The sequence below is a fragment of the Sceloporus occidentalis genome, unplaced genomic scaffold (assembly GCF_023333645.1).
Source record: "Sceloporus occidentalis isolate IW3139 unplaced genomic scaffold, rSceOcc1.0.p SCAF_6, whole genome shotgun sequence".
NCBI lineage: Eukaryota > Metazoa > Chordata > Lepidosauria > Squamata > Phrynosomatidae > Sceloporus > Sceloporus occidentalis.
The window spans coordinates 17,432,609-17,449,049 of NW_028316986.1; the positions used below are offsets into that span (position 1 = coordinate 17,432,609).

General features: G+C 45.8%; 1 protein-coding gene across 30 annotated transcripts in view; it reads left to right on the forward strand.

The window, feature by feature from the left end:
* NRXN1 (neurexin 1) overlaps positions 1 to 16,441 on the forward strand; it is a 1,287,731-nt gene that overhangs the window by 823,905 nt on the left and 447,385 nt on the right. The window contains exon 1 of one of the 30 annotated variants that reach the window (XM_089528960.1): positions 5,841 to 6,619. The exons of the other annotated variants lie outside the window; for them this stretch is intronic. Coding sequence (XP_089385086.1) covers positions 6,361 to 6,619 — 259 coding nt within the window. The 5' untranslated portion in view covers positions 5,841 to 6,360. Of the gene's footprint in view, positions 1 to 5,840; positions 6,620 to 16,441 lie in introns of those variants that run through there. 30 annotated transcript variants of the gene reach the window in all.

Here is a 16,441-nt window from a genome sequence, read left to right on the forward strand (position 1 = left end):
TTTATTATTATTTATTAATAGCTGCATGTCAGATGGGCCTCTGAGAAATGTAAAAGCATGGGATGGAGACAACAGTATTCTTCTTTGTTCTCAGCAACCTATCTTCACAACTAAAGCGAATAACTATCCTTGCTCTGCAGATAATCAGAATTCTGTCTGGTCACTCCTTCCATCAAACATGTTCCCCATTGCTGCTGCTTTTCACTGCCTCCAGGGTTTCCTCAAGCTTTGTGCCTTCCTTTGTTATTTGGTTTCCTATACCTGAGATCTGCTCTTCTGCTCCTGTGGTCTTCCCCATCGTTGGCTCTGATGCCTGTTGGTTTGCTTTCTTCACTCCTGATGTGGCAGATAATCCCTTTGCCTTTTTGTCAGGATGCCAGTGGTGTTTCATTCTCCCTTTGTCACTTGACCTGAGATCAAGGGCTAGATGCAGACCATGATAAATTCTTGATGCTCGGTGAACAAACATTATTAACCACATTAAAATGATAAAGATAGATAATGGTTTCTGTCTCAGACCCAGATTTCATAGAGGCAGGATGATTCCTGGGAGGGCTAGAATCTCTGTGAATTTTAGTCAGTGAGTAACTTTTGCAAGCTTTGATCTGCATTAATATGAGGGCATCTGTTCTACGGTGGGAAATCTTACAGATCTCTCCAGTTCATGAGACTTGGGATGGTAAACTGTCATGCTTATATATTTAACTATCATACTTTTAAATTATTCACAAATTGGAATTCTCTGGGCAGTGCACAGTAAGTCAAAAACTTAAACACAAGCCATGAGCAACTATAACATTATTGTAATACATGATAGAGTCAGCAGTGAAACATAAACCACCAAAATTGTCACACACATAAAACGTAAGTACAATTGAATTAGTCCTCTTTTTTCTTTTAAATGCATGTTTATATTGTTTTAGCATTATTGATAGTTTATTACATTTTAATGACACTCTTTTTGTGTTTTTATCTATATTGTATTTGTTTTAAATTGTGAACTGCCTCAAAAACCAGTTCTGGGGGACAGGCATAATATAAATAAAGTACGTGTATAAAAACTGTCAGTAAAACAAAACTGAGAGTAAGTATGGCATAGTGGTTTTTGTGTTGAACTACAATTCTGGAGACCAGGGTTCAGTTCTCCACTCCGCCATGAAACCCACTGGCTGACCTTGGGCAAGTCACATGCTCTCAGCCTCAGTGGAAGGCAATGGCAAATGTCCTCTGAACAAATCTTGCCAATAAAATAATCCCATGATAAATTCATTTTAGAGTCTTTGAACAAACAACTGGTTGCACACTGTGCAAACAGAACACTTGCTCAGTGTGCCTTTGATCTGATCCAATATGGTCCTTCATATGTTATTTAAGTTGTTGTGTGCCTTTCAAGTCATTTTCAATGTATGGCAACCCTATCACAGGGTTTTCTTGGCAAGATTTTTTCAGAGGAGGTTTGCCATTGCCTTCTCCCAAGGCTGAGAGAATAGTTCTTTGCCCAAGGTCACTCAATGTGGTTTCCATGGTCAAGGAGGGTTCAAACCCTGGTATCTAGAGTTGTAATCCAGCGCTCAAACCACTACACCATGTTGACTCTGCAGGTTTTCAGCAAGACTTAAAGACAGCCTTTTGGACCAGGACTGCAGAGTTAGGTGAACAAAAGTAATCACAACAAATGCTGTTAAAACAGCATATTGTGTTTATGGCTGCATTCACATCACAGAAATAACCTGGTTTGACATCACTTTAATTGCCTATGGTTCAGTGCTATGGAATTATGGGAACTGTACATTTGTGAGATGTTTAGCCTTCTCTGTCAGAGAACTCTGGTGCCACAATAAACTATAGCTCCCAGAATTCCATAGCATTGAGCCATGGCAGTTAACGTGGTGTCAAGGTGGAGTATTTCTGCAACACAGATGCAGCCAATATATATGTTTAATATGTTCAAGCTGGGAAAGGGATCTCTGTGGATGGTGTGTCTACCTACAAATTCATAACCAATTATCTATAATAATCCTTCAGTGTCTTGAATCAGTCAACTGACCTGTGTTGGAAGTAGTGATGGGGAGATTGATTCCCGCTGTCTTTAAATAGCCTCCTGATAGGATGAAAGAGAGGAAATATGAGAACCCAAATGCCCCAGGAGTTCCCAGATTTCTTTTGATGCATGATAACATTATTATTTCACCAATTAATTTTCATACAAATCAGAGGTTGAATAAAATCTGGAGTATTAACTAAATATACAGTATATGAAAAAAAAGGTCTTGAATTCTTTGTGCTGGTTTGTACAAATAATTCTAACAGTGAAATCTTCAGGTAAATTACATTCACTCGCATCTGGAATCACTGTTCCCCTTTCTCTTACTGATCTTCAATATTTAAGACACAAGTGACAATTTGGGAAATAAATTTGCTCTTGTTATGCAGTCTCTTCCAGTCAGATGGATGTACGGCAGTTACTTTTCTCCGTTCATGTAACGGACAGCAGCTTTAGCAATGAGCAGTGTGTCAGTTTCAATGGACATTATATTAAACAAACTGCTATAAAATGTAGCACAGGAGCTATATAATACATTATCTTTCTCTCATCTGTCTCTTCCATTTCCTGGTGTCAGAAACCCCTAAGTGTGAGGCTCTGAATTTCTAAATCTTGGAAAGGCTCGCTGTGTGGCAAAGAAAACCCTTTTTGATCCAGAGATCGTGGAACAAAGGAAACTTGATGTAAATGGTTAACACACCCTGTTGTGTCCAGGTGTGGTACTGCAAGGCTTTGTGCTGCTTTTGATTTTACAGCATATGAGTAAGAATATCACTCCTTGGTCTCAGACATTGCATTGAATGGATCTCTGGCATTTAAATGCTTTGCTTTGAAGAGACGGGATGTCACTGTGTGTTAAGAATATCTGTTTGGGTTTTTGTTTTGTTTTTGCTTTAGTTATTATTTTGGCATATTTAACTTTTTGGGGTGGGGGAACAAAAGAAGAGCCCAGAATACAGTAGTGTTTAGAGTGTTATCATGTGACTTTAGAAGGACTATTCATTCATAAAACTCACTGCGCCATCACTCTGTCTGTGTGTCTATCTCATTCTCTTTCTCTGTCCTACCTTGAAGGGTTGCTGCTCTGAGCGAGAATAACAAGTACGCTGTCTTGTCCTGTGTGAAATTAGTGCGATATAAATATACTGGATAATAAGGGGATGCTAGCTCCCTGTGAGATGACTCCTCTGCCTATTCTCTTTTTCTCTCTGTCTCTCATTGCAGAGACTAGCTGCTGCTCACTACAGCAATAAAGCAATATGGCAACACTTTTATCACCAGGAGTCAAATTCTATGACATTTTGTAGTTTTGTGATTTATCCTTCCCTGACAGAGAACTCTGGTGCCCTATCAAACTACAAATCCCAGAATTCCATAGCTTTGAGTCACGGGAGACAATGTGTTGCTAAACTGCTTTATTTCTGCAGTGTGGCAGTAGCCTTCAAGTCAATCAAAGGAGATCTCTTGAGGACAAAAGTAGCCACTGCCTCTGCCTTGGCAGAACTGGGCCAGTAAGGCCCAGTCTCCCCACCGCCACCATCAGAACACTCAGGCGTCATCTACACCTCCAAAATAACCCTGTTTTACACCACTTTAGGTGCTGTAGCTCCATCCTATGGAATCCTGGGATGTATCATTTTTACAAGGTCTTTAGCCTTCCATGCCAAAAGTTTGCAGGTGCTTCACCAAACTACAAACTCCAAGGCTCTGTAGGATGGAGTGATGGTTGGTTAAAGTGGTGTCGAACTGCATTATTTGGGAAGTGTAGATGCACCCTTAGAGCCAGCATGGCACAATGGAGACTAGTACATGGAGCAGTACAGGAAAAGAGATTTCACATAAATGTTAGGAAGAGCTTCCTGAAAGTAAGAGCTGTTTGACAGTGGAAGACACTCCCTCGGAAAGTGATGGAGTCTCCTTCTTTGGAGGTATTTAAACAGAGGCTGGATGTCCATCTGTTTGGTATGTTTTGATTGAGAGTTCCTGCATGGCAGAACGGGGCTGGACTGGATGGCCTTTGTGGTCTCTTCCAACTGTATGATTCTATGAACTAAGTGGGGTTTTCGGGGCCTATTTTCTTGCTTGTCCACCTGAGGACAAAGCTCAGAAGGGATGGAAGCAATCTGAAGGGCTGCTGCCAGTGAGAGAAGTAGCTTAGTCAGACCAGAGTTCTTTGAGGGCCTACTGGAGAAGGTGCCACCACCATCTTTTGCTGAAGAGGAGAAGCAAAGGAACAGGGGGAGAGAAGCAGTTGCCAGCCCTCAGCTTCTACAGGGCTGAGCTGAGGAGAAGGGATCACCAGGCATGGGGAAAAGGCAAAGTTAAGGAAGGAGGGAGAAGTAGTTCAACCAGCCTAGAGTTCAAGGAGTCTCCCCCCCCCCCCCCAAAAAAAAAAATGCCCAAGTACTGCCCAGCTTTAAGTCTCCCCGAGCTTTTTCAGGGCTGACTTCGGGAGAAGGCTCCACCACTGACTGGTGAAGAAAGGAACTCCTTCTCTTCAAGTCAGCCCTGAAGAAACCCAGGGAGATTTAAAGTGGGAGACCCCTTGAATTCAGGGCTGACAGAACTATAGTCTCCCGTTCGTTCGCTTCACCAGAGAAGGTGGAGGTGGAGGTGGCGCCTTCTGAACTTCTGAACTGAGGAAAGCCAGGGAGACTTAAAGTGGGGGACACTTGGGCTACACTTTTTTGGAGAGACCCCTTGAACCCAAGGCTGATTGAACCCCGCCTCCCTTCCCCTTCCTTCGCTTCTCCTCTTCGCCAGGCGGCGGCGCCTTCTCCCCAAGTCCGCCTCCAAGAAACTCGGGGAGACTTAAAGGGGGAGGGTTGAGCTTTTTTTGGGGGGGGGGGACTTAAAGCATGGGACCCTTGGGCTTTGGGGGGACTTAAAAGGGGAGAGATTCTTGGGTTTTTGGCAGGACTTAAAATGGGGGGAACCCTTGGGCTTTTTGAGGGGAATTAAAATAGGGGAAACTTTGGGGCTTTGGGGGGCTCTTAAAAGGGGGTACTCTTGGGCCTTTGGGGAGAACTTAAAAGGGGGAAGCCTTTGGGCTTTTTGAGGGGAATTAAGGGAGACCTTTGGGCTTCTGGGGGGCTTAAAATGGGGAACCTTTGGGCTTCTGGGGGGACTTAAAAGGGGAGACCATTGGACTTTTGGGGGGCTTAAAGGGGGAACCCCTAGGCTTTTGGGGGGACTTAAAATGGGGGAGACCCTTGGGCTTTTGGAGGGACTTAAAAAGGGGGGCAGAAGAAGCCTTGGGCTTTTTTGTTGGGAGGGAGACCCCTTTGTGACAGCTGGGCCACCTTCTCTGCCCCCCTCTCACCCTTCAAAGAGGGGCCAAGACGAGGGACCCAAACTCCGTGTCCTCTTTGCCAGGGGCTGGCCCTGTGGGGGGTCCTGCGTGGAGTGTGGGTCCCCCAATCCTCCTGCCCCCCCGCCCCCCGGATCCGGGCTGCCTGCCTGCTTCCGTGGCGGGGCTTTGGCGGGGCTGCTGCGGATTTGCATCGCGCGCCCTCCTCCTCCTCCTCCTCCTCCTCCTCCTCTGGGCTCTGGCCCCGTTGGCGGCGGCGGCGGAGGCGGAGGCGGCGGCAGCATGGCTCTCTCCTGGCTCGCTCCCGCTCCCGCTCCCGCCGCCCCGCTCGCCACCGCCGCCGCCTGGCTGGCTCCGTCCCTCCTCCTCCTGCTCCTGCTCCTGCTCCGAGGCGGCGGGCCATGGAGTCTCCCTGCGCTGTAGCTCTGCTGCTGCTGCTGCCGCTGCCCCCGCTGCCGGGCTCCTGCATGCCTGCCCAGCCTGCCTCCTCTCCCGCTGCTGCTGCTGCCGCCCCTTGGCCTTGAAGGGCCACTTGGGGGGCGGCCAGGGGAGCCTCTGCCTCCGCTGAATGGCTTGCCCTCCGCCGCTGCCGCCGGGGAGTCTTGGGGGAGCCTCCTTGCCTGGGGACCGGCGAGGAAGAAGGAGAAGAGGCGGCGGCAGGAGGAGGCGGCTGGCGCCCGCTGCCTGGATTAGGGCCGAGGAGCGCCCCTTCCTCAGGAGCCCCAGCGCCGCCGCCGCCGCCGCCGCCTTTTAGGGCTCTTTGTGGAGGACCTTCCGGACGCCTTGGGACCAGGCTTTTTGGGGCTCGCGGCTTTGGACTATGTTTGGGCTTTTGTTCCGGGGCAAGAGGGCGAAGGATCGGGGACCCGGAGAAGCGGTTTCCTCGTTGCCCCCTCGCTGCCGCCGCCGCCGCCGCCGCCGCCTCCGCTTGGTGCGGTGAGGGGCCCGTCGGGGGGCGATCCCAGCCCCCCCGAAGCGCCGCCCGCCTCGCCCTCCTGCCCCCGCCATGCCCCGACCGAGCGGGCGGCAGCCGGCCCCGCTGCCCTCGGAGCCCCTCCCGTCCCGTGGCCGGCGGCTGGCCCTCCTCTGGCTCCTGCTGCCCCTGACCCTCAGCGGCCTCCTCGGCGTGGCCTGGGGGGCCTCCAGTTTGGGGGCGCCCCACCTCCACCACTTCCACGGAGGCAACGGCCACGGCGGCAAGCACCCCTCCGTCCCCATCGCCATCTACAGGTCCCCGGCTTCCCTGCGAGGAGGAGGAGGACACGGTGGGTGGCCAGGAAGGAGAGGGGCCCTGGGGCCTTGAGCGCAGCTGCTTTGGGGAGGGGGAGCCTCAGCCTTGCAGAGGAGCCTGGCAGGATGGGGAGTGTGTCTGTGTGTGTGTCTGTGTGCTGCAAAGTCAGGGGGGCCAGGCGTCCTCCTTTTCCAGGACAGGTCCTCCCTTCCAACCTTCTGCCCAGGAGGGACTTCCAAAATGCTTTCCATTTGGAGCAAGACTGAGGCGTCCTCCATTTAAGCCTGCTGTCCAGAGGAATTCCAAAGTGTGTTCTGGGAAACCCATTCAGAGGGACCAGGCATCCTCCTTTGCCTGCTGTCCAGGAACCTGCTCTCCAGGAGGAATTCCCCAATGCCCTCCATTCGGAGCAGAGCTGAGCAGCATGCATTTCCACTTCCATGAGTGTTCCTAGCTATTGTCTGTGTTCCTCCAGTGTCCTACATTTCCCGGTCTCCTCCTTTGGAGTGAGGACATGTGGCCCCCTTGTGCCAAGGCTCTCCCTGGATCGGTTTCCCTGAGGCTGACACACGAAGAGAACCAGAGAACCCCCTTCTCCTGGCATCCAGACTAAAGAGAAAAGCAGGGCAGGGACTGGGACCATTGCTTTTGGGGGCCATTGGCACCGAGGATCGGGACAGGCTTGGTGCCTTTGTCTTCGCCTGTAATGGTTGGAAGAGAAGGGGGGGGGGGAAGGGGGGGAGACAGACTGATCTTCCTCGGGGGTTGGAGGTAGTCAAGGAATGGCAATGTTGGAAGTGTGGGTGCAGGACCCCCCTCCGCCCCCCCCCCCAATCCATACACCTGAGGGAAAGGGAGACACACCCCCTTGGAAGAGAAAAGGATGGACCTGCAGCCTTTTCCCCCAAACAAAAATCACACCAGAGAGGGTTGTTTGAACCCACTTCCCTCCCCGCAGCCTCAGCTGAAAGGAGATGTCCTCTTGGAAGGAAAAGGAGGAAGGAGGTGGACATCCTCTTTTTTCAGTCCCTCCATAAAACACTCGCCTACCTTCTGCTGGATTTCTATCTCTTCCCTCCCTCCATCCCCTCAGCATGGGTTGTGTATCTCTGCCCCAGAGAGAGGCACCCCAAAGGCAGGCAGCTTTTGCTTCTTGGCTTCAGCGGGGCAAGGCTCAGAAGGTCTCTGCTTTGGCCCCAGGGAAAGACATTGGAAAGGAGCCGGGTGGCTGAGGGGGTGTGGTGGGCACCTTTGCACATTGAGAGCCTGAGAGTGTGGCCATGGTTGCCCATTGTCACAGTGGGGATTAATTCTTGTGATGCTGGAAGGGAGAGCTGCACCTCTTGCCACCCTGGAAGTGTGATTTTGCCTCTGGAAACTGGACAAGCCTTCCATGGGTGCAGGAACCCAGCTTTCCTTGATGGCCACCCCACATTTTCCCCATTGCTGCTCAAATTTTGCAGAGTTTCACTCTTAAGAGTGTGGCAAGAGGAGGGTTAGACTCTTTTTTTCATCAGCGAGGAGGGTTCCCATCAGGAGGAGAAATTCTCTCCCACCCTTTTCTGGAAACCACCACAAGTGTGTGTGTGTGTGTGTGTGTTTCTATCTGTGTGTGTGTATTCTTGCAGATTGGGAAATCATCCTCTTTCATCACACCACCACCAACCCAACCTCTCCATTGAGAAATGGGCATTCTGTTTCGCTCAGTGCCCTTGCATTTTCGTATCTTCCATCAGCAGCCATCCTTTGAGGAGGATTGTTTGAGGATTCCTGATGGGATTCTGATCCTTGGGAGCCATGGAGAACATGAAGGCTTAGCAGCAGCATTAATGTATAAGAGTGATGATGCTTCATGCCATTTCAGATCTGAGCACATTCCCTTCCCCTTTCTCTTTTGCATGCTTTCTGCAGGGTTTTATTTTAATATATGTGAGGCTTATGTGTGGCATATTATTGCTTCAAGGTGTTCTACTGGCTTTGTGAAATTCAGATGTGTGTGTGTGTGTGTGTGTGTGCGCGCATTTACTGGCACACATTTTGTGTCTTCAAGAGGTAGCGGTGTAGCTAGTGCTGCTGCCATTGCCTACTTCCTTGGTGGCGCTAACAGGCCCCTCCTTTGCATTGTGATATGAGATCACTGGCCAGCAGGAATCTTTTGCCACAGAGGCAAACATTTCCTCTGCCTACAAAGTAGTCACCTGGAGGTTGGGACAGTGCTAAGCATCTTTACCATTGGTGCTTTTGCACCAAGCTAGAAGGCGAGACAAAGAGGGGCGTCCATTGCTCTGTTGGTTTGTCCCATGTGCAGGATTGTACATCTCTCCATTGTGTAAGGGACTGCATGTGGGTGCACACACACACACACTCTGTTGGCATAAGAATAACACATACATATACATAGGCTAATGTGTAGGTAAAGGATGAATAAAATGACTGTTTTTTTTAAAAAAAAATTCACTGGCATCTTTTCCCTTCCACACAGCCGTTGTCATTTCATTGCTTTGAAAGGAACCATGTGGATCCTTTTGCCCCCCCCCCCCCCACCTCCCCAGGACAACCAAACTGGGGAGAGTTGTGGGTGAAGAGACAAAGTGGGTCTGTTGGTCTGCTTGTCCCCACTCTACAGTGCCACTGCTGCTGTTGTTGAAGAAGACTTTTGAGATAATTACATGCCTTCCAATTAATTATCTCTGGTTGAGATCGATGAGCAAAAAGGAAGGTCCTTGAATGAGATGAAAGGCCCCAAACCTGGAAGTGCACCCCTTAATTGCCGAAAGGCAACTGGAATGAACTTAATGGGTGATGTGCTGGGCTCCTTGGAGGACAGCAGCCCTTGCTGGTACAATTTAGTTGCAAATTTGTAGGAGACAAAGAATGATTTTGTGAGCAGCTAAAACCCACGTGCGCTGTGTCTGTGTCACTGTGTCTGTGTCCATCTTCTTATGTGTCAATGTATCTAGAGCCAGTTTTGAGGAATTCACTTTATAAAGTGTGCCTATAAGCCTATATGTTTAACCCCTGCTTCCATCTTTGTTTCTGAGTCAATGTAACCACCTATGTGAATCCATAGCCAATTTTTTAGGAGTGAGGAATTGCCTTGTAAAATAATGTGTGTGTGTGTGTGTGTTTGCATGTGAGAGAGAGAAAGAGACCATGCAAGCAAAAGCATTTAAACACAAATATTGATCCATCCATCTGCATATCTTTGTGTGTGTGTTCACTAGGTGAATCTATTGGTCTAGGTGATCTGATAGAATTAGCCGGGAGAGAGTGGGAAATCCACAGAAAGTGTGCCTTAGTTGGCAAGCTTTAGGTTGTCCTTACAGCTTCATCCTTCTTCATTTTCACATCCCGTTAGGCTTCATTTCCACTATCATGTGGTGTCATTCACAAAGCTTTGCTGGGAAGTGAAATGATCTTTCTTGAGCAAACCATTGCATAAAGGTGACCCATCTGGGGGACTGAGGCTCTTATTGATACCTTATGATATTTTTTCTCCTTCTCCCCCCACTCTCTGTTTGAGGTTGTAATGTGCTTTTAAACCTGGAAACATCCTGGAGCTCATTCTGGTTTAGATCTGGATCGACATAAAGGATTAGACTCCAAGATATATTAAAAAGCCACCAGTGATGCTTGTTTGCATTTAACAATAAGAAAACATCAGAATGAGAAAACTATCTTTTCATCCTAAGGGGTGCTTTAAACACTGGCTGAGGGAGAGGAAGAAAAGAAAGAATCACTAGGTTTGCTTACATTATTTTATATATATATAAATTGTTGGAAAAGGAGAAGAGTGATTTAGCCTCATGACTGGGGAAGGGCAGAGATCGTGGGGAACCACCCATAACCAGACTAGTGTTTTGTTCCTTCCCCATTTCACTCTTTTCAGCAATTTGGCATGTTCTTTATCACATATGCCTAGGTGGAGGAAATGAAGGGCTAACAGCCTGGTGTAGCTTCAGTTATTGCACATTTGGGGAGGGAGGAAGAGGACAATATTCATTAAGAGCTTCCTGGAATAAAATCCAAAGGGGCAGACTGGAAGCAATGGGAGAGAGACACAGTCCAGAAAATCCTGCCTAGCAAGTCATTTACACACATTGCCTCCGATTCAGTTAAATCTATACAGGAGTGAGGAGCAAGAATAGGGAGGGGAGGGAAAGGAGCAGGGCTGCGGCTGCCACCTTTCTGTGGTGGTTGAAAAGGGATCTGGAAACTATGCAAGCTAATTTTTTTTCAGCCTTCTCCTTTATTTTGGCAGTGCACAGCAAAAATACACCTGTAATCAAATGATGCCTTCCCTTTCTTCACCATTCTCTGCCAGTATCAGGCATAGTCCCAAACTGCATCACTTTCAGGCATCAAGTACTTGTGTGCACCTGGGCTGATCTTACAGCAGTCGAATGAGGCCGTTCTGCAGTAAATAAGGTGAATTGGCTATTGATGGTCAGTCTTGCGGTTCTCCCCTGCTCCCTCCCTCTCCAGAGTAATCTGATTCCATTTCAACCACATAGAGACCTTTAACACAAGGCTGCTAGCTTCTAAACCCGCATTCTTTGCAGGGATCTTGAAGACAATCTTCTGCTCTTTTGTGTCAAGAAAATTTTGTCCGGTAGATGATAATGCTGTGGGAGGAGAACCCTGAACAATATTTTCTGTAATTTTGGAAGCTTTTCACTACCCCTGTTTTTAATATTTGTATGTGGGTTGGGTAGCGTTCCCCTTGTTTTTTTATAAACTCCAGTGCGGCAGATCACTTTCTGGCTGATTATGGACACGTGGAATACATCACTTCAGCTTCTAGAGGCAGGCTTCAGGAGAGACTTGTTTCCTTTAGGTGCTTATTGCTTCCTCTCTTTTTGCCTGCTAGACAGTTGAGGTTTGGCTGGATTTGGGTATTGTATTTCCTAATGTATTTCCTATGTTCATGTATGGTTGTGAAAGTTGGACAATGAGGTAATCAACTAATAGGAAGGTAATCAACTCATTGGTGTGGTGCTGGAGAAGAGTTCTGAGGATACTTCAGACTGCTAAAAAGACCAGTAAATGAGTCCTAGAACAAATCAGGTCTGAACCTAGAAGCCAAGATAACTAAACTCAGACTGTAGTTCTTTGGCCATACCATGAAAAGAAGAAACTCACTAGAAAAGACAAAAATGGTTAGTAAGGTGGAGGGCAGTAAGAAAAGAGAAAGACCACACTGCAGATGAATAGACTCAATCACGGAAGCCACAGCCCTGAGTTTGCAGGACCTGACCCAAGCTGTTGAGGATAAGGTGACTTGGAGCTCTCTTATTCATAGGATCACCATTAGTCAAAGTTGACCTGAAGGCATTTAACAACAATAAATAGCAGCATGAGAACTTAAGTCCCCTTCAGATTTTGGAGAAATCTTTGTGGGGCTATAATTCCCCTAATCCTCTAGCCAGCATGACAACTGATCATATTGGCTGAGAATTCTAGAAGATGTAGTCCAAAAGCTTTCCCAAGTTCTGATCCTGCTATGTGTACTGCCACTGAGTAGATTTCCCCCCAAATCAATTTAAGACTGATCCATACTGCAGAAATAATCCATCTTGACACCTCTTGAACTGCCATGGCTCTGTGCTATGAAATTCTGGGAAATGTAGTTTGTTCAAACATAGAATCCCAGAATTCCATATCATTGAGCCATGGCAATTCAAAGTGGTGTCAAATCAGATTATTGCTGCAATGAAGATACAGACCAAGTTTTCTTTTTGTTTTCTTTGTGCAGTTTAAAACTTGTAGACCAAGAAACGCATCAGTTCCAGATGTTTTTGGACTGCCAGTCCCACTGACTGCTTATAGACAAGAAACATTTCATTTCCAGATGTTTTTGGACCGCCAGTCCCCATAGCCAGCACAGCTGATGAGAGATGATGGGAGCTGTGGTCTAGCAACATCTGGAGGGAGACATATCCCAAATGTCTTGAAGCTGTTAGAGATTGGGTGTTATGTTTGATAAAGTTCACACACAAAGTGTTTTAACTGTTCACTTATAGAATTTCTTTTATGAATGTAGTTAAGTACTTGTGTGAAAACAAGCATATAATGTGAGTTGGCTCCAAGACTAAGCTGATTGTCCTCAGAGTGAAGAACTTCACAGTGTGTAAAAGGATGCTCTCTCTATCAATCCAACCTGCATGCTAAGCCCCACTGTTCAGAAGTGAATTTTGAGAATTGTTTGAATAAATATATTTTTGGATGAACTTTGTGTCCAAATGGAATGCACAGTAAGCCACTGCTGAGGAATTACCTACATAGGAAAACAGGTTCTTTAAAGTGCAGAGGTACTGGAGCATAGTCTGGCAGGCTCTGCTTTCTTTTGTTCTCAGTAGTGGGCTGGAAAAGTGCTAGTTCATCCCAGAATGTTTAGCTGCTTGCTGAAGAGTTTCAAGCTCTCCAGGTTCATCGTAGCTTGTAGTATATAAGGGGTGTGTGTGTGTGTGTTTCATTTTGCAACCATAAGTCTTTCCAGCCAGTGTCAGTAAGGGCTGGATCAGTCTACCTTGATTCTATCAAGGTCTGATTGAACTCTCCAGGAGCTTTGTGGATAGGAGGATTAGGGTTTATAATACTGCAATAAACTCTTTATGCTGTCATTGTGGGATGGGGGAATGATATCCAAAGGGTGTGTATGTGTATGTGTATGTATACCCCCCTCTGTGAACCTTTGCTTGCTATGAAAACATTTTTATGAACTTGTTATGTTAAATATGATTTGATATAACCCTAATAGTTTATTCTTTATGTTATTTCACTTCTCCCACACTCATCCTTGGGCTAACCAGCTTGCCATTTTTGCTGACGGCATAGTTTGCAAATCTCTGGCATTGACAATAGTAGTTTGTTGTGGGTAAGACACAATAGCTTTTAAACTCATTTGTGCAACGAAAGCAAGTCTATACTTCTCCCTGCCTCTCTGACACTATGCCCCTCTCAGTTGGGTTGTATTGCCTGGACCAATGGAGCCTGTATTGTACATTCCAAGGAAACTCTGGGAATGGCAGTTTTTAATGTGTTGGAGCCAGTGGTAGTCTTCCATGCCAATGGAATAGTGATTTTTGTTTTATCCCAAACTGCGGTTGTAAACCCTATTCCCCCAAGATTACCGTATTTACTTGACTATAAATCAACCTCATGTATAACTCGAAGGCAAGTGTTGAGGCCAAAATTATGGATTTTGATATGACTCGTGGATACGTTGAGGATAACATTTAGGGGCATGAAACAAAGGATGTAAAGGATAAGGTTTACTGTCGTCATACATAAATGTCTTATTCAGATCCTTCTAATCCTGATTCGTCTCAGCACTCCCACCCAAGCATTCAAAAAGGCCAGAAGTGGCATTATGGTGGAAGGAATAGAGGGGTTTTGTGCTTCTTTTGGGTGCTCCTGGGATTGACTAAACTCTTACATTTTGCCATTCTACTCAGAGACGGGAAAGGATTAAAATACATACTTACATCAGGGACGTAGCCGGGGGGGTCCGGACCCCCCCCCTTCCATTAGAAAAATGAATGGTGCATGCTGCTGTGCCGCTGCACCCAAGCCCCATTATAATGGTGGCACTTAGTCTGGACCCCCCCTTCCTAAAATCCTGGCTACGTCCCTGCTTACAATGACCTGTGAATAAGTCGACCCATTATTTTGGGGTCAATTTTTTGACTAAAATTTCTAGATTTATACATGAGTATATACAGTAATTCTGCACATTGGAGATTATCGCACGGGGATGAGAAATGGGAGGAAAATGGAATGCTCCTATCATGATCACATGATCTTGTGAAGATTTTCACACAATATCACACTCATCCAGTATTTCTCCCATAAATAAACTGTAATGATCCTGGAACCTCTTATTAACAGGTGCTTCATTCACACTATCATGAAGGTGCAGAAGTCAGTAATGATTCATGTGTGCTATTTCCCCAGAGTGCATTTTGGTACAGGCAATTCATTCTCATTGCTAGGATTGTTTTAGGAGTGGATTTCTCTCTATTTTGAGGCGTAGCAAATGCTTTTATTTGAACTGGAAAAAATAATGTAGTGAAATACAATAAATGTTATTTTGTTGTGTTCAGGACAGAACTATGATTTTCAGACATGCACAGTAGCGCCGAAATGGCGCATGGGTGAAACACTGAATAACACTACAATAACGATACACGAATGGAGGTATGCAGAATACAGTCATACTATTCTTTTGTTTTTATATCATCATTAAAGCACCACTGGGAAAATATCAATCACTATAGTGCCATGCTTCCATTATTTTCCAATAGCACAATAGCTATGGAATTGGTCAAAGTGTAATCATCTCCATTGAACAGCTCTTTTAAGGTTTTGACTTAGCCCTGCTAGGAATTCACCATCCCATTGCAATGGGAATGACCAGCTACCATTGCTTGGTTCAGATTTAGTCATACAGGTTGATTATCCCTTGTCTGGAATTTATCCAAATACCGAAAAAACCCTAAACTGTTCACATGCATGGTTGAGATACAGATACCTTTGCTTTCTGGCATATCAGTGTATGCAAACTTTGTTTTATGCACAAAATCAGTAAAAATATTATGTATAAAATTACCTTTAGGTGATGTTTATATTGTTTATATAAAACATAGATGAATTTCATGTTTAAATTTGGGTTCCATCTCCGAGATAACCCATTATGTATATGCAAACATTTCAAAATCTGGAAAAAAAAACCCAAAACCCCGAACACCAAAATCTGAAAAATTTCTGATGTGAAGCATTTCGTGCAAGGGATATTCAACATATATTATGTAGTTGAAGTAGTTTGCTATAGTTTAAACTACAGTTACAGAAAGATAAGAGCTAGCTAGAACATGTCTAGAGGAGTGTGATCGAGTTGGTTTTATGAGGATTGGTTGAGGGAACTGGGTATGTTGAGCCTAGGGAAGAAAAGATATGGAAGTCACATGAGAACTCTCTTGAAACAACGGAAGGTCTGTTTGTAAAAGATGGAATGACTTTGCTCCAAAGGATAGGACCAAACGATTTGATTCAAATTACAAGGAAGGAAGTTCTGACTATATATTAGGAAGAGTTTCCTGATTGTGAGAACTGTTTGACAATGGAATAGGCTAGATAACTGTTAAAATCCCTTCCACCAATATGTTTTTGTGAGTTTGCACAGGTATGGACTCTGTAGGGAAATGGAAACACTGGAAAAAGTAGGTTTCCTGTTCATGTGGAAATATTTAATGTGTCACTTATATGTTGCTGTTTCTGTGTAGTTCTTTTATAAGAAGGATTAAGCTGAATATCAGGTAACTGAATAGTATAAGGGCAAGCCCTACTCTTTCTCTCTATATCTTATGTAGTGTTTAGTTTACTCAGGTTCATTGTGTAAAAAGAGCTGAAATTTGGATAATTAGATAAATCATGGGTCTTCTAATCCTTTGTATATTGACCATTGTTATAGGATATTTCAAAGCTTTTGTTATTATTTATGGTATTATTAACTGACATCAGGTTGATTTTGGCAACACTAGGAATGAGAGACCTTGAAATTACCCTGTCTTCAACAGTCCCACTCAAGTCTTGCATTTTCAGGGCTGTGGCTTCCTTAACTAGAAAGATTATCGCACCGGGGTTAAAACATTCCCCAGTGCGTTCTAACAGGGGTGAGCACGGAATGTGATGGGAACGTGATGGGGCCCAGAACGCTATTTTACCACACAGTGGAACGCTGCCGTTGCTGCCGGGCATTCCCATCACGTTCCCATCGAGTTCCAGGGGACACCATTTCTGGGAACTGTTTCAAAGCGTCCCCAGAAATGGCATTCCCTGGAACTCAATGGGAACG